This window comes from Hypomesus nipponensis, chromosome 28, assembly GCF_054491055.1.
Source record: "Hypomesus nipponensis isolate SF chromosome 28, ASM5449105v1, whole genome shotgun sequence".
NCBI lineage: Eukaryota > Metazoa > Chordata > Actinopteri > Osmeriformes > Osmeridae > Hypomesus > Hypomesus nipponensis.
The window spans coordinates 1874740-1893724 of NC_140388.1; the positions used below are offsets into that span (position 1 = coordinate 1874740).

Here is an 18985-nt window from a genome sequence, read left to right on the forward strand (position 1 = left end):
GTAACGGAGCTAGCTTTGGCTACTGTACAATCAGATGTAAATGTATGAGCTAGATAGCGTAGCTATGTCAAAAACGCCATTGTGTGTATTAATGTTAGCGTATTTAACAGGTTTATAAATATAAACCACTTCTGTAAAGTGATCCCTGCAAACTCTGAATTCGGGGACAGCTGGCGGGCTTTGGCGCTGTATAGATGCAAGCCATTTTCGTAAAACCGGTTGCCGCTTGGGTAGGACATGATAGTGAATGCCTTATGTCTTGTAAAATGTGTTTGTACAACCAGCCAGTAAGATCCTACTTAACACCTTGTTTTAGCTGGTTCGTTTAAAGCAATTTATACCTCTGTTCTCCCTGAAAATCTATCAATGTCTATCTTGATGACTGCTAGCAGACGGCAGTCACAGTACCTAACCATTCTCGTGACATCACAGACATGACGATTCAAAGATGGCTGCGCCCATTAGTTAAATAGAACAGTTTTAAACGTTTTTATTAACAAATGGAACATTTTGCTCTTTTAGTTGTCTGATAAAGTTTTGTGATTTTATTTAAATAATTATATGAGCCGTACTTCATAAATCAGTTCAGTTCCACTTTAAAATACTTAACATTTTGTGTGTGCATTTCTCATGGTCTGTCATTTGTAAATCTACAATTCGCTTGTGAAGTGTTGAATCTGCATTTGTGGATCGCCCAATACACGCGTGCAAATCCTTCTTCCTATGACATAATTTTGAGACAATCTTTTCGGTCTTTTGAGATCCACTGTTCTCCTGATCTGGAATCATTTTTTATTAACTGTAAACCTTTTTACTTGCCACGTGAGTTTGTTTCATTCATACTGGTCGGCGTTTACATGCCCCCTCAGGCTAGCGCCAACCAGGCTCAACGTGTGCTTGCCAACCAGATAATGTGTGTGGAGCATGAAAATACGGATTCCTTGGTTATTGTGCTTGGCGACTTTAACAAAGGCAATCTCACTCAAGAACTCCCCAAATACAGACAACTCATCAAATGCCGTACCAGAGAAGGGAACACTTTGGATCACTGCTACTGTTCAATCAGTAAAGCATACCATGCGGTTCCCCGAGCAGCACTGGGTCACTCAGACCACGCCATGGTTCACCTGATTCCTGCATACAGGCAGAAGCTTAAGCGCTGCAAGCCTGCTGTGAGGACATCGAAACTGTGGACCAGTGAGACTATGGAGGAACTGCGGGTGTGCTTGGACTCTACTGACTGGGATATGTTCATGACTGCCTCCAATAGTCTGGATGAGCTCACAGAGGCGGTGACATCATACATCAGCTTCTGTGAGGACTGCTGTATACCAACACGCACCAGGGTGAGCTACAACAACGACAAACCCTGGTTTACAGCAAAACTCAGAAGGCTGAGGCTGGACAAAGAGGCCGCGTTTAGGAATGGGGACGGGGACAGATTCAAGGAGTCGAAGAACAGGTTTAGCAAGGCGGTGAGAGAGGCTAAACGACTGTACTCAGAGAGGCTGAACGCCAGTTCTCTGCTAACGACTCTGCTTCTGTCTGGAGAGGCCTCAGGCAGATCACCAACTTCAAGCCCAGAGCCCCCCACTCCACTAACGACTCTCGTCTGGCCAACGACCTGAACGAGTTCTACTGTCGTTTTGAAAGACAATTGGACAGTCCTGAACAACCCCATTCCACCCCCCTCCCCCCCTCTACAGTGACGACCCTCTCCATTCAGGAGAGAGAAGTTAACAGACTCTTCAGGAGACAGAACCCCGCAAAGCAGCTGGGCCGGACTCTGTCTCTCCAGCCACCCTAAAGAACTGCGCTGACCAGCTGTCTCTGGTGTTTACATTTATTCATTTCATTTATTCATTTAGCAGACGCTTTTATCCAAAGCGACTTCCAAGAGAGAGCTTTACAAAAGAGCATAGGTCACTGAACATAACAACGAGATAGTCCCAAACATTGCAAGCAGCCAAAACATGAAGCATACATTGTGAAAAAAGCTAAACAAGTGCCAAAAGGGAAGACCCATAAGAGCATGTAGTTATACAAGTTACAAATAAAACAACATGAACCACAAAAGTGCAGGACTGTACCTGTAAAAGAACAATCAACAGTAAAATATTACACAGCAAGTACAAGACTTAACTTCGTTATATCTAACCTACAATAGCAACAAGTCACTCAATAAGAGTCGTAGTGATCCTGGAGGAAACTAACAAATCCAGCCAAGCATTCTTAAGTGCCGTTGTACTCCCGGAACAAGTGCGTCTTGAGCCTTTTCTTGAAGGTGGGGAGACAGTCAGTGTCCCTGATGGAGGTGGGGAGCTGGTTCCACCATTGGGGCGCCAGGCAGGAGAAGAGCTTGTGTTGGGACCGGGCAGTCTTGAGCGGTGGGACCACCAGGCGGTTGTCTGAAGAAGACCGTAGGTGACGGGTGGGGGTGTAAGGTTGCAGGAGAGACTTGATGTAGATGGGTGCAGTCCCGTTCACTGCTCGGAAGGTCAGTACCAGGGTCTTGAATCTGATACGGGCGTTGATGGGTAGCCAGTGGAGGGAGATGAGGAGCGGCGTAACATGGGAGCGTCTGGGTAGATTGTAGACCAGGCGGGCCGCTGCATTCTGAATCCTCTGAAGAGGGCGGGTTGCACATGCTGGGAGACCAGCGAGCAGCGAGTTGCAGTAGTCCAACTTGGAGAGGACCAGTGCTTGGACTAGCAGCTGGGTGGAGTGCTCAGACAGGTATCTCCTGATCTTTCGGATGTTGTAGAGGGTGAATCTACAAGACCGGGAGACTGCGGCGATGTGGGCCGTGAAGGAGAGCTCGTCATCCATTGTAACCCCAAGGTTCCTGGCAGAGGATGAGGAGGTCACCGTCGCAGATCCCAGGGTGATTGACAGGTCGTGGGAGATGGAGGGTTTAGCCGGGATGATGTTTACCTACATCTTTAACACCTCCCTGGAGACATGCCATGTGCCAGCCTGTCTCAAGTCCTCCAGCATCATCCCTGTGCCCAAAAAGCCCAGGCCAACTGGACATAATGACTACAGACCCGTCGCCCTGACCTCTGTGGTAATGAAGTCTTTTGAGCACCTGGTGCTGGCACACCTTAAATCCATCACAGACCCTCTACTGGACCCCCTGCAGTTTGCCTACAGAGCCAACAGGTCTGTGGACAATGCAGTTAATATGGCCCTCCACTTCACTCTACAGCACCTGGACTCCCCAGCATCCTACGCCAGGATCCTGTTTGTGGACATCAGCTCTGCCTTTAATACCATCATCCCCGCTCTGCTTCAAGACAAGCTCTCCCAGCTGAACGTGCCTGATTCCACCTGCAGGTGGATGACAGACTTCCTGTCTGACAGGAAGCAGTGCGTTAAGCTAGGAACACAAGTCTCTGATTCCCAGTCCATCAGCACTGGATCTCCCCAGGGCTGTGTCCTTTCTCCTCTGCTCTTCTCCCTGTACACCAACAACTGCACCTCCAGTCATCCGTCCGTGAAACTCCTGAATTTTGCGGACGACACCACCCTCATTGGGCTCATCTCTGGTGGAGACGAGTCTGATTATAGGTGATAAGCAGACAACCTGGTGACCTGGTGCAGCCAGAACAGCCTAGAGCTCAATGCTCTCAAGACAGTGGAGATGGTTGTGGACTTCAGGAAGAACACCGCCCCACTCACCCCCATCACCCTGTGTGACTCCCCAGTCAACACTGTGGAGTCCTTCTGCTTCCTGGGCACTATCCTCTCCCAGGACCTCAAGTGGGAACTGAACATTAGCTCCCTCACCAAGAAAGCACAACAGAGGATGTACTTCCTGCGGCAGCTGAAGAAATTCAACCTGCCAAAGACAATGATGGTGCACTTCTACACAGCCATCATTGAGTCCATCCTCACCTCCTCCATTACCACCTGGTACGCTGCTGCCACTGCCAAGGACAAGAGCAGGCTGCAGCGTATCATCCGCACTACAGAGAAGGTGATTTGCTGCAATCTGCCTTCCCTCGAGGACCTGCACACCTCGAGGACCCTGAGACGAGCGAAGAAGATTGTGGCCGACTCCTTCCACCCTGGACATTCCCTGTTTCAGTCACTCCCCTCCGACAGAAGGCTGCGGTCCATCAGGACCAAAACCTCACGCCACACAAACAGTTTCTTCCCTTCCGCTGTTGGCCTCCTCAACAAGGCCAAGAGCTCACACTGACTGAATGTCTTAAAAACTATTTACATTTTGCACTACATTCAGTTCCTGTAATATTTGTATTTTAGATTGTATTTTATATTGTAAATTGGCAACTTATATTTTATTGTATATTTTATTTTAATTGTATTCCACTTAGTATTGCTAGTTTATGTATCCTTAGTATAGTTAGACCACATTTACATTTAAGATTCCTATATGTTTATTGTATGCACCTCCCTGCCAAAGCAAATTCCTTGTCTGTGCAAACCTTCATGGCGAATAAATCCCTTTCTGATTATGGTTTGTCGTAGTTTGTTTCACCTGTGTCTAGTTTGGTCGAGTGTATATTTATGGTTCCTCCCCTGGTCAGTCTGTCGCTTCCTTGTTGTTTCGTGTACATCGGGTTATGTACGTGCTGGTGTCCAGAGACAAGTTGCTGGTCTCTCTACTCACTGAGCAGCCCAGTTTCTCTGGGGAAACATCACGTTTCTGACAAATGCAAGTCTGCACATGATGTCACAGAGGGACTCAATTGGCCTTACTACTGGATGTGAAAAGATCCATGTATCAACATTGTAATCTGTGTTTTAGAATTATACTAAGCAACCAACAAAACATTACTGTGTTTCAGGGCACTGCCTCTAAAATGAGTCTCTCCGGGGAGAGAGAGGAAGGGGGCACTGCTTCTAAAATGAGTCTCTCTGGGAAACATTACATGAAAACCAAAACTAAGAGGTAAGATGAGAATCCATAACTGTTCATGTTCTCCATCTCAAAGTTCAGCAGTGATATTATGACATCATCATTAGTCAGAATAAATGAGAGACTAAGGGTCTGTCTCTGTTGTGTTGAAGCCCAGTCCAGCAGGAGAGACCAGCCTCACCTGTACCCAGCTGTGTGTCCATGAAGAGTGACAAGTCTGTGAGACGACCAATCCACCTCAGAGAAGAATATCGTATCTTTGAACCAAAGTATGAAACATGACGTTCTACTGTATTGATGTTGAAGACTTCCTGTCAACACCATAAACAGGACCCTATGTGATGAGTAACAAGTCATTGATGATTCTGATCTGCCAGGGCTCAACAGCAGAGACCTGTACCCAGCTGTGTGTCCATGAAAAGTGACAGGTCTATGAGACAACCAATCCACCTCAGAGAAGAATATTGTATCTTTGAACCAAAGTATGAAACATGACGTTTTATTGTATTGATGTTGAAGACTTCCTGTCAAATCAAATCAAAATCAAATCAAATTTATTTGTATAGCCCTTTTTACACGCAAGCATGTCACAGAGGGCTTCACATACGCCCATAGAACTGCCCCTCAACCAACCTAAACCCTCAAGGAAGACAAGGAAAAACTCCCAACGGGAGAAAAAATGGAAGAAACCTTGGGAGGAGCAATTCAGAGAGGGATCCCCTCCTCCAGAGACGGTTGGCAAGAGAGAGGAGCAGAACACAAGCTAAACATAGTCAACTGTCAACATCATAAACAGGACCCTTTGTGATGAGTAATGTAGGTGGTGAATTGTAAGGCCAGAGACGCTTCGTGTTTGTCCCCGGTTTGTCCCTGGCTTGGGAAACAATTTAATTCTGGTTAGATGTTCAGGGAGATAATTGACTCGTTAATATCTGACTCCAATTTTAGAAATGTGCACAAGTGCGTTACCTGTAACCTTGAGCGCTAAACAGTTAATGACATGAAACTCTGACGTATCAACCAGACTAGATCAAAGTTTTCACCGCCGTAGCGTGATAGATATGTTTCAAGGAGAACAAGTAACTTAAAATGCGCAATAATAGTTTATTATCTAACTAGAGAGGGTACAATTTCTGGGGAAATTGTAGGGTGTGCTTGCTTGCCTCAGTTGCAGGTGGGTCCATTTTCTACGGTGGCCCTGAAGTGCAAACCACACCCCCCTAATATGAGTACATCCCCCAAATGAAAATACTCACCCCCAATACGAGTCAAATCCCCCCAAATCGGATGACTTGTTCACCTCCCCCCAATACAAAAACGCGCTCCCCCAAATGGAAAACGACATTACATTAACTCAAAAACACATTACATTAACTCTGAACGGAAAGGGTAGGTACTACACTTTAGCGCTGATTGGATGCAGTAGGCTAGCTAAAAAGAAATACAAAATTGATCGACAGAAGTACAAAATGCAATAGCCTGGCAGAGTTAGGTGCACCATTTGTTTGGCTATCGAAGAATGTAGCAAATACTAGGCTACTTAGGCAAAAGTATTTTGTGTTAAATGTAAAAATCGAAGGCCAAACAACTATTCTGGTCCACGTTACTCTGTCATTGTGGCATTTCGTTCTTCTGTAGTGGACTATTCGTTTTTTCTTCTGAAAAGGCTACTTATATTGTGAAACAATATAATTGTTTCATAGGAATGACCCTGATTCAAATAAAGAGTAGTGTAATGACTCTGAATTGTAAACATTAATGTTTCCTCTTTCTTTCCAATCAAAACGATTAAGTTCATGATAATGACAGAGTTACGTGGACTAGTTGTTTGGCTATCGATGTTTACGTTTAACACACAATTTATGCTTTTGCATACGTAGCCTATGCTACAAGCTTCGATACCCAAATAAATGTCCTGGTGCACGTAACTCTGTCAGGCTATTGCATTTTGTACTTCTGTCGATCAATTTGTTATTTCTTGTCAGTTAGCCTACTGCATCCAATCAGCGCTAAACTGTAGTACCTACCCTGCGTTTTTGTATTGGAGGGAGGTGAACAAGTCATCGGATTTGGGGGGAGTTGACTCGTATTGGGGGGAGTATTTTCATTTGGGGGATGTACTCATATTAGGGGGTGTGGTTTACACTTCAGGGCCACCGTAGTTTTCCCTTCTAGTGATATTTCAAGCATTTAGCCTACTCATATTGCATAATTCATTAAGAACACCCTTTGAAACAAGGAACCCCCTTTGAAACAAGCTGGTGCGTTCACACTGCAGCGGGGCGGGCAGAGCGGGGCGTCGTCTTCCAATTCATTTTCAATGAAACCAGGCATTGATGCTCGCGTAGGGCATTGTGGGAAGGCGAGCGGGGCATCGACGCTCGCGTAGGGCATTGTGGGAAGGCAAGCGGGGCATCGAAAGTTGGATTTTCTCAACTTTATGTAAATGAGGAGCGTCAAAACGCTGGCGTTGGCCAATCGGGTTGGTTTCTTGTTTCTTGTAATGTAGCAACTGTTGGTAATGGTAAACATTTCTAGGTTTAACAATTTCAAGATGGAAGAGCAACTCATCGTATGTGTCTTCATACCCAGTATTGTATGATACGTCTATGTTCGATTACAGAGACTTAAACAAAACAAAAATGATGCCTGGCGCAGGGTTGCTGAGGTTGTAACTTTCTTCTGTGCTAGCTATATAGTCTAGCTAGCTCACCAGGCACACAATTGACATCCAACGTTGAAATGCTGGCTGGCAGCCACTCGCTATCCATGCAGTGAATGTGTAGTGGCTAGTCATAATCTAGCGATTGATTTGCAGAGATTTCGAGTAATATAATAAAAGGGTACACATGTCAACGTTTATGTCTGATGTATCTTTTTTGTAGATAAGATCATGTCAGATCTAGAAAGCGTATCGGATTTTTGCTTAATGTGTGTAAAAGTTGTATTTTGTCTGCACATTTGCCATGACATTATACAAACTACAACAGTGATTTAAGAGAAAACTACAGCTCTGAATGAATCTGTCTGACACGCCCCCGAGCGTGGTGCACTGTGGGAAGGCCAGCGGTGCAGAGCGGTAAAAAACGCTGCAGTGTGAACGCACCATAACAACGTTGTCACTGGCAGTATTTCAGATGGAATTGGGATTCAAATAGTACCTTCTGCTAACTGAAAATAAGCCCCCCCAAAACGTAAATAAGTTCGATATTAATTTAGGGGGACATGGCTAATTCAAAAGCAGTTTGCTAGAGGCAAGCTAGCTGCTGTTGCTATCCACTCTCCACTGATTGTTTGAAAGCGCAGGAAATTAGAACGTTTCTTTTGTAAGGGATAATCTATAGTAGACCCGACAGGGCGAACAGCACCCCGATGCGAAGCGGAGGGGTTTTGTTTCGCCCTGAAGGGGCTTATTTCCCCGATAATGATAACACAGAGAACGTCTCTATCACCTTGTATCCATGCGTCGTTGCTAACCGGTGTTGACGTAGTGACGTAGGTTAGTGAGTACCCTTCGTTGACAGAATGCACTTTTTTGCCACAAAAACTTTGTAACCGCCTAAACTGTGCAACGGTACGTAAATCCGAATAGAAGCAACGCAATCGTGACCAAGACAAACTTTTTGACATCGACGTTGTCTATGTAGTCCAAATATTGACTGAGCCTTAGGGGCGCGAAAATAAACAATAATAATAAAATATATATGTGAGATAACAATTGTTTGTGCTCGCCGAAGGCAAGCACACCCCAATAAGAAGCAAAATCATATCAAACATGACATTAAAAGCTGTTTAAAGCTATATTTGCAAGAACGCAACTTTTAATGATAATTTCAGAGTCTTCCTCTGTCCACCTTCCTCTTCAACTGTTGAGACCACCTCTCCAGAGGTGTGTCATTAAGGTGTGATTGTCATTTTAGCATTCATGCAAATCAACGACTGTCCCAGATGAGTGTCTGGGTGACCAGTGACAAAGGGGCTGCCAAATACAGCCCTACAGTAACAAGTCATTGATGATTCTGATCTGCCAGGACTCAACAGCAGAAACCAGCCTCACCTGTACCCAGCTGTGTGTCCATGAAGAGTGACAGGTCTGAGAGACAACCAATCCACCTCAGAGAAAAATATCGTATCTTTGAACCAAAGTATGAAACATGACGTTTTACTGTATTGATGTTGAAGACTTCCTGTCAACACCATAAACAGGACCCTATGTGATGATTAACAAGTCATTGATGATTCTGATCTGCCAGGGCTCAACAGCAGAGACCAGCCTCACCTGGACCCAGCTGTGTGTCCATGAAGAGTGACAGGTCCATGGGTCAACCTATTGTGTTCAGAGACAAAGACATTACTACTGAACAGAGGTAAGAACATTATCTATTAATAACATTCCAACTTCCAGATTCAGTGATGGATGAGGACCTTCTAATGATGAAGGGTATCTACCGACCTCTGCTGGTGTTCAGTGATATGTGATGAAGACAGTGTTGGAAGGTCCTCTGTTGTCTGCATTGATATTATGACATCATCATTAGTCATTACATTTACATTTATTAACTTAGCAGACGCTTTTATCCAAAGCGACTTCCAAGAAAGAGCTTTACAAAGTGCATAGGTCACTGATAATAACAACAAGATAGCCCCAATGCATTGCGGGTAGCCAAAAACAAGAAGCACACATTGTGAACAACCAAAAAATAAGTGCTAAAGGGAAGAAACCATAAGAGCATGTAGTTAAGCAAGTTACAATTAAACAACATGAATCTTTTAGTGCAAGTGTACCTGTAGGAAAGCAATAAAAATAGGATTAACTAAAACAGAATACAACTGTTTAAATCAGCTACCACTAACCAACAAGAGCAACAGTCTAAGCAAGAGTCATTGTGATCCTTGAGAAAACTAGCATTGGGTTCAGCAAACCATTCCTAAGTACCGTTGTACTCCCGGAACAAGTGCGTCTTGAGCCTTCTCTTGAAGGTGGAGAGAAAGTCTGTGTCTCTGATGGAGGTGGGGAGTTGATTCCACCACTGGGGGACCAGGCAGGAGAAGAGCTTGTGTTGGGACCGGGCGGTCTTGAGCGGTGGGACCACCAGGCGGTTGTCTGAAGAAGACCGTAGGTTGTGGGTGGGGGTGTAGTCAGAATAAATGAGAGACTGAAGGTCTGTCTCTGTTGTGTTGAAGCCCAATCCAGCAGGAGAGACCAGCCTCACCTGTACCCAGCTGTGTGTCCATGAAGAGTGACTGGTCTATGGGTCTACCTGTTGTGTTCAGAGACAAAGACATTACTAATGAACCGAGGTAAGAACATGTCTATTAATAACATTCCAACTTCCAGATTCAGTGATGGAGGAGGACCTTCTAATGATGAAGAATATCTACTGACCTCTGCTGGTGTTCAGTGATAGGTGATGAAGACAGTGGAGGGAATGTCCTCTGTTGTCACCTATGCTGGTGTTTAGTGGTATGTGATGTAGGTGACCTGGAAGTTCTGGAAGTATAAAGTAGTAATTTGCTTCTGACATTCCTACTAACTATTCCTAGTGGGTGTCATTCTAGTGAGGAAGGGTGTGTACTGAAGTCTAGAACTCCTAGCCTGGCTGATGTTCAGACTATGTGGTAGAGGTACACAGTGACAGCCAGCTGTTGTTTAACATGATTCCTAAAACTGGTTGTTCCCATCCTTGATTGTGATTGGCTATATCGCGTTCCATGCTGTTGTAAAATCCAGCATAACCTTACAGGTTGTCCCATAGACATATATACATGTCTATGGGTTGTCCTCATAACATTCTTTAACATTCCATATTACTGCGAATATTTCAAATAAAAAAAGACGGCAAAGGTGTCCATCTGGCTGTTGCGTGGCAACGATTTATGTAGGAACTATACTTTGTAGTGGCGGAATAATGACGGTTTATTATAAAAACTATTTATGAAACCATATGAAATATTTGTAGTAACAGTTTTAGAAAAGCAATAAGCCCTGCGAGTCTGTGTTTTGCGCTGATTTTAGAACAGGTAAGAGTTTTTTTGGCACTCCGCTTCGGGCCTAACAACTCCCCTTACCTGTTCTAAAATCAGCGCAAAACACGGCCTCTTGGGGCTTATAGCTTAAGTCATTAACATGTGTAAGTGGTGCATGTCTTCTCTAGTTATCTCTGGTCTTAACCACTAGACCACCATCAGGCACATCAACCCCTGACCTCCTTCTTGTGTTTGATCAGTGAGAGACAGGAACACAACCTACCAGTCCACTGTGCTGCTTCAGGGTTTCCCGCAACACTTTGCAGTTAAGACAGACGTATTAGCAATACTCGCCTGCTGCCTGGTCTACGTTGTCAAAAAAAAAACAAATTCCGCTGTGTTCCTGCCAGTTTTGTCCCTTTCATTCCAACGGCAGTCTCACTTCTCTAGAGAACTTCGGTTTTGGAGGAGAACCCTTGACAATACTGACAATAACACAGAGACATTTAGTCTTTTAGCAGACGCTCTTATCCAGAGTGACTTACAGTAAATACAGGGACATTCCCCCCGAGGCAATTAGGGTGAAGTGCCTTGCCCAAGGACACAACTTCATTTAGTCATGGACGGGAATCAATCCGGCAACCTACTGATTACTAGCCCGATTCCCTAACCGCTCAGCCACCTAACACAACAATAACAAACTGTCAAGAAAACAAAAAAACTGTAACTTTCCAAGACCAAATGTGCTGATGCAGTAACCTCCATCCACATGAACACAGCATGAGAGTCCACCTACCGAGCTGCTCTCTCTAATGCAGGAGAGACTCAAGCAAACTCCAGGATGAGCATGTCAGTGTGTTTGGGAGTTAGAACTGCTCTACTTTAAAAGACTTGAAATGTACACATTGAATTTACATACAAATAAAAGAGATCAGTGATCTAGTGTTGGTGTGACTCCCTACACATAAACTCCCTACACACACACATACACCCACATTCACACACACTCACTCACACACACACACACACACACACACACACACACACACACACAGCATAACAGTCAGAGTCAAAGCCCTGCAGGTAACAGGCCTGGTATGAGCACAGACCGGGCGGGGCTCAGCCCACTAACATTACATTTCTTCATTTCGCAGACACTTTTATCCAAAGCGACTTCCAAGAGAGAGTTTTACAAAAGTGCATAGGTCACTGATCATAACAACGAGATAGCCCACAACATTGCGGGTAGCCAAACATGAAGCATACATTGTGAAAACCAAATAAGTTCCAAAGGGAAGAACCATAATAGCATGTAGTTAGACAAGATACAATTAGACAGCATGAACCTCAAAAGTGCAAGAGTGTACCTGTGGAAGAAGCAAGCAACAATAATATATTTCACGGCGAATACAATAATTTAAGACAGTTACAACAAACCAACAAGAGCAACAAGTCTCTCAATAAGAGTCATTCATTGCGTTTACATGATGGAATCAATTTTAATCTAGCTTTATTCGGATAATGCGAATTTTGGGGGAAACTGCTATTATCCGAATATATGGTAGTGAATAAACCGAATCACTGGCCGTAAGCATGTCATATCCCAGTACAATATGTGGCGCTGTTTTCATTACAACTAGTGGTGATACAGCCTTTTCCGCTTGACCTCTTCACCACTACCAACAACATCAACATTTCGAGAAATACAGCGAACGGAGAGCAAGGTAAAGCTACGTCCCTCTACATTTCGTGCATGCTGACAATAGGAGTACTGCAAATGCAAACGGCGCTATTGGCTCGCGTTGTTTGTTTGTTTCTGCTGGGCCGGCTCCCGGCAGTGACAACTTATCGTCTTTTTCGACTACCAGGTCACGACCTGGGAGGGCGGTGGCATTTCTCAAGCATGCGCAAAGACGCAGAGTCCAGTTCATAGTCCAATTCACCGTTTACAAGCATGCAATGTCCGAATTATCAACCGACTCGGACCGAGTTATCTTGGGGTGTCGATCGGATCGTAGTTGGACCGCAATTATTCGAACAAATGTGTTTACAAGAAACGGATAATTCTATTTCAGTCCAAATAAGCCAGTATTTCAAATTCATGTAAATGCGGTGACTGTGATCCTGAAGGAAACTAACATCAGGTCCAGCCAATCATTCCTAAGTACCGTTGTACTCCCAGAACAAGTGCATCTTGAGCCTTTTCTTGAAGGTGGGGAGACAGTCAGTGTCTCTGATGGAGGTGGGGAGTTGATTCCACCATTGGGGGGCCAGACAGGAGAAGAGCTTGTGTTTGGACCGGGCGCTCTTGAGCGGTGGGACCACCAGGCGGTTGTCAGAAGAAGACCGTAGGTGGCAGGTGGGGTTGTAAGGCTGGAGGAGAGACTTGATGTAGTCGGGTGCAGTCCCGTTCACCGCTCGGAAGGTCAGTACCAGAGTCTTGAATCTGATGCGGGCCGTGATGGGTAGCCAGTGGAGGGAGATGAGGAGCGGGGTAACATGGGAGCGTCTGGGTAGATTGTAGACCAGACGGGCCGCCGCGTTCTGAATCATCTGGAGATGGCGGGTTGCGCATGCTGGGCGAGCAGCGAGTTGCAGTAGTCCAACTTTGAGAGGACAAGTGCTTGGACTAGCAGCTGGGTGGAATGCTCAGACAGGTATCTCCTGATCTTACGGATGTTGTAGAGAATGAATCTACACGACCGGGAGACCGCAGCAATGTGGGCAGTGAGGGAGAGCTCATCATCCATGGTGACCCCGAGGTTCCTGGCCAAGGATGAAGGGGTCACCGTAGCCGATACCAGGGTGATTGAGAGATCATGGGAAATGAAGGGTTTGGCCGGGATGATGAGGAGTTCTGTTTTGGCGAGGTTCAGCTGGAGGTGGTGCTTGGTCATCCAGTCGGAGATGTCTGTGAGGCAGGCTTCAATCCTAGCTGAGATCCCCGGATCAGTCGGTGGGAACGACAGGTACGGCTGCGTGTCATCAGCGTAGCAGTGGTAGGAGAAACCATGGGAGGTGATGATTGGTCCAAGCGAGGTGGTATACAGGGAGAAGAGGAGGGGTCCAAGGACGGAGCCCTGTGGGACACCAGTAGAGAGCTGTCGGGGGGGGCGACACTCTTATACAGTGAGTCAGGTGGCTGAACGGTGAGGGAGTCGGGCTAGTAATCAGAAGGTTGCCAGTTCGATTCCCGGCTGTACCACATGACGTTGTGTCCTTGGGCAAGGCACTTCACCCTACTTGTCTCGGGGGGAATGTCCCTGTACTTACTGTAAGTCGCTCTGGATAAGAGCGTCTGCTAAATGACTAAATGTAAATGTTATGTAAATGTCTGTGTGTATGCATGAATGGAGACAGTCCAGTTTTTTAGTCTTAGATATTATATCATGTGTTGTCATCTCTTGTCCACAGAGATCAACAGAAGTCAGACCAGAGTCACCATGACGACTTGTCTTCTATATTCACAGTGAGTTTTGTGTTCATTTAAAGTACAAACAAGACATCATTTTAATCAGATTGTACTACTGTGTACAGAGTTCCTGGTTCCTCTGATATCCCTCCCTGTTTCAGGTGCTTGAGGAGACTGTCATCAGGTTTGTGAAGGAAGAGCTGAAGAGGATGAAGAGGATTCTGAGTCCAGATTTCCCAGAAGGCTTAGAGAGTCAGAGGGAGGACCAGGAAGTGGTGGACCCTGAATATCAGAAACAGGAGAGCAGTGCTAGAGAGGGAGCTCTGAAGATCACACTGCACATCCTTAGGAACATGAACCAGAAGGAGCTGGCTGACACTCTGGAGAAAAGTAAGAGACTCCATATTTAGTCTTAGTTGACCGACTGATCGTTTTTGAGGAAGATACAGGTTAAGAGAATCAGAGTAACTTTCAACTGGCAAAGTGCAGTGATGGAAAATACATGTTTATGTATAAGCCATCAATGTCTGCCATTATATTAAGAATGGGAAAAACTGAACTGTTAAGTAACTTTATCTTGTAAACTAAAGCCCTGTTAAGAATAACATCTGTGTTTGGTAATTCAGGAGAGCCTTCTTATCATAGACTCTCACGTCAACTCAAATCTAAACTGAAGAAGAAGTATCAGACTGTCTTTGAGGGCATAGCTGAACAAGGAAACCCAACTCTTAATGAAATCTACACAGATCTCTACATCATAGAGGGTGATAGTGGAGAGATCAATAAAGAACATGAGGTGAGACAGATTGAGACAGCATCCAGGAAATCTGCAAGAACAGAGACAACTATCACATGCAACACCATCTTTAAACCCTCAGCTGGACGAGACACACCTATCAGAATTGTTCTGACAAAAGGAGTTGCTGGCATCGGAAAAACTGTCTCTGTGCAGAAGTTCATCACAGACTGGGCGGAGGGCCTAGCCAATCAGGAAATCCAGTTTATCTTTCCTTTGCCGTTTCGAGAGCTGAATCTGTTGGATGGAGAAGAGTTCAGTCTGATGGAACTTGTCCATCACTTCTTCTCAGAAACCAGACAATCAGGAATCTCCAACTACGACAAGTACAACGTTCTGTTTGTCTTTGACGGTCTGGATGAGTGTCGACTGCCCTTAGCCTTCGAAAAGAACAAGAGCTGGTGTGATGTCACAGAGTCCACCTCAGTGGATGTGCTGCTGACCAACCTGATCAGAGGAAACCTGCTTCCCTCTGCTCTCATCTGGATCACCACTCGACCTGCAGCAGCCAATCAGATCCCTTCTGAGTGTGTTAATCTGGTGACAGAGGTACGAGGGTTCAATGACCCACAGAAGGATGAGTACATCATGAAGAGATGCAGTGATGAGATCCTGGCCAGGAGAATCATCTCACACATCAAGACATCAAGGACTCTCTACATCATGTGCCACATTCCAGTCTTCTCCCTAATTAGTGTGACAGTCCTGGAGCACATGCTGAGAGCAGAGAAGAAAGAGAAGATGCCCAAGACCCTGACTGAGATGTACACAGCCTTCCTGGTGTTACAGACCAAACAGAAGAAGGTGAAGTATCATGGGAACACTGAGACAGATCCACACTGGGATGAAGAGAGCATTAAGAGCATTCTGTCACTTGGAAAACTGGCCTTTCACCAGCTGGACAAAGGCAACCTGATTTTCTATGAGAAAGACCTGACAGAGTGTGGCATTGATGTCCGTGATGCCTCAGTGTACTCAGGAGTGTTCACACAGATCTTCAGACAGGATGGTAAAGTCTTCCAGGATAAGGTGTTCTGCTTTGTCCATCTGAGCTTTCAGGAGTTTCTGGCTGCTGTGTTTGTGTTTCTCTCATTCATCAACAACAACAAGAATCTGATGTCTCCATCAGTTTCCACCTTCAGCAAACTTTTGGTTCTTTTCAGAAAGAACCCAGAAGTCAGATTCTACAAGAGTGCTGTGGACAAGGCATTGCAGAGTAAGAATGGAAACCTGGACCTTTTCCTCCGCTTCCTCCTGGGCCTCTCAATGGAGTCCAACCAGACTCACTTACGAGGCCTACTGACTCAGACAAGTAACAAGACAGAGAGCCATGAGGAAACAGTCAAGTACATCAAGGAGAAGATCAGAGAGGATCCTACTCCAGAGAGATGCATGAATCTGTTCCACTGTCTGAATGAACTGAATGACCATTCTCTGGTGGAGGAGATCCAACAGTACATGAGCTCAGGAAGTCTCTCCAGTGAGGAGCTCTCATCGACACAGTGGTCAGCTCTGGTCTTTGTGTTGCTGACTTCAGAAAAGAAGATGGACGTGTTTGACCTGAAGATATACTCCAGATCACAGGAAGGTCTTCTGAGGCTGCTGCCAGTGGTCAAAGACTCCAAAACTGCTCTGTATGTACAAAGTAATTTGATAGTAAATATGATTTAGAACATGTTGTGATGTGATATTTGATTATCGTATGATCCTATCGTAAAAACTATGACTCTGATGTGTCATGTTCTCCTCATGTCATGTAGGCTGAATGACTGTAACCTCTCAGAACGGTGCTGTGAAGCGCTGGCCTCAGCTCTCCCCTCCTCAGAGCTTACAGAGCTTGACTTGAGTAACAATCATCTGAATGATTCCGACATGAAGCTGCTCTCTGCTGGACTGGGAAATCCACTCTGCAAACTGGAGACATTGAGGTCTTTATTTATGTTCTTCATGAGACAATAGCAAAGTTACAATAGCACAATGTCTTCGTATGGTTGATTTTAGACAATATAATTTATTCTCAAATTGGGTATAAACATCATGCCAAGAATAAGATATGCTTTCTGTCATCAGTGAAGAGTAGTTTGATAAGTATTTGACAGTATTCTGCATACCTTGGTTATAACAAGTGGTTATTTGAGTTATTGTTGCCTTTCCATCATTTTGAACCAGTCTGCCCGTTCTCCTCTGACCTCAACAAGGCATTTTGGTCCACACACCTAGAGATGGTTGTGCGTGAAAATCCCAGATCACCAGTTTCTGAAATACTCAGACCAGCCTGTCTGGCACCAACAAGTTGCTGCCATGTGATTGGCTGATTAGCCAATTCTGTTAACAAGCAGTGGCCAGTGAGTGTATTTGGGTAGTGTTAACAATCTGCCCTTGTCCAAAGGGTAATCAGCTTATCTGAAAGGTAAACTCTTAATCTATTTTGCATGACGACACAACCTGTCATCCATCACACACTTTGTGAACATCTGGGGTTTCCCTCATCACAGTGCAAAAAGACTGAATTTAATCTGTTGACACCACTTGTTTTATTATAATACTGACATGAGCAGTCATGGCTTTAGCAAAGAGAGAACTGGAGGTACTGTCATCTACAGCACCTTTATAGATTACAACCCAAATCAGCAGCACTGCACGTAAAGGCCCTGTCACACCATAACGTTCCGATCAACGTTCTCTGAACGTTCTAATCATTCAATTTCGAGCGTTCTAGGGCGAGGTGGACACATCTGGCGTGTGACTAACGCATGACTAGCGTGGGACTGACGCATTAGTAGCGCGTAACAGCGACCAAGAAACGATGAATAACAACCAAGTACCGCTAGGGTAACGACTGACTAACGATAGCCAAACGCATGCAACGTTAGTCAAACATTCCACAAATGTTTTTCAGAGTTATCCAGCGTTTAAAATTAAACGTTGAAAAACGCTGGTCTCCATGAGAACTTTTGTGCATGTTCAAACCTTTTTTTTGGACCAGCATTCTCCGCCGATTACCGCCGATTACCAGCGTCACCAACGTTCACACAACGCTCCTCTGGCGCTATACCAGCGACCATGGACGATTACCAACGTTTTTTCTAACGTCATACGTTGACCAGAACATTATGGTGTGACAGGGCCTTTAGGGTCAGCATGTTAGGGTCAACTAAGAAAAATAAGCATTTTTAAGCTGCCCCCCCCCCCACACACACACACACACACACACACAGTTGCGTAGAGAGGTATAGGCTTTGAGATGTTAATTATGAACAACCTTCTCTATCGCAACACTGGGCCCTCGTGGGATCCCCAACATCTCAGATTGACACACAGAAGCAGCAAAAATCAACTGTACTTTATTGGATATACAACTCATAATAATAAAGCATTGACATGGTAAAAGTCAAGAGTTCCCAAAAACGAAAACGTATCAAATAATCAAAACAGTAAAGCATTTTCAAGGACAAAAGTTTTGTAGGCAGTGTGTAAGCGTGATTGACATAATGTGAGGTTGTATTTATTTTTTGACCTGCGAACATTTTGGACACAAATTTCTAAACCATGCGCGGTTTACGCTGCGTCTGTTTATGCGAGTTCGGTAGTAGTGCCCGCTATGCTTCCTCATTTTGCATAGTAGGCTGTTTATCAAACCTGACACTCATCAGGCAGTCAGCGCATATTCCGCCCTCAAGCGCAATTAGCGCGCCTCTAAAAGAACAATGGTCCCGCATGTTTCTATCATGGATCTTCCTATGGGAAAAACAGAATGCAAGCTTAAATTTAGTAACGTGCATGAAGTAACCGCTAACCTGAAAATATTACAGTGCCGAACATTTACATTTATTAATTTAGCAGACGCTTTTATCCAAATAGACTTTTAAGAGATAGCTTTACAAAAGGGCATAGGTCAATGATCATAAACAACGAGATAGCCCCA

At 44.9% G+C, this 18985-nt stretch overlaps 1 protein-coding gene across 1 annotated transcript in view; it reads left to right on the forward strand.

Moving 5' to 3' along the window:
- The window catches only part of LOC146219453 (NACHT, LRR and PYD domains-containing protein 12-like), a 120974-nt gene that overhangs the window by 54910 nt on the left and 47079 nt on the right, over positions 1 to 18985 (forward strand). Inside the window, 4 exon segments of the mRNA XM_084694358.1 lie at positions 10070 to 10186; positions 14267 to 14321; positions 14426 to 14654; positions 14891 to 16988. Coding sequence (XP_084550484.1) covers positions 10070 to 10186; positions 14267 to 14321; positions 14426 to 14654; positions 14891 to 16988 — 2499 coding nt within the window.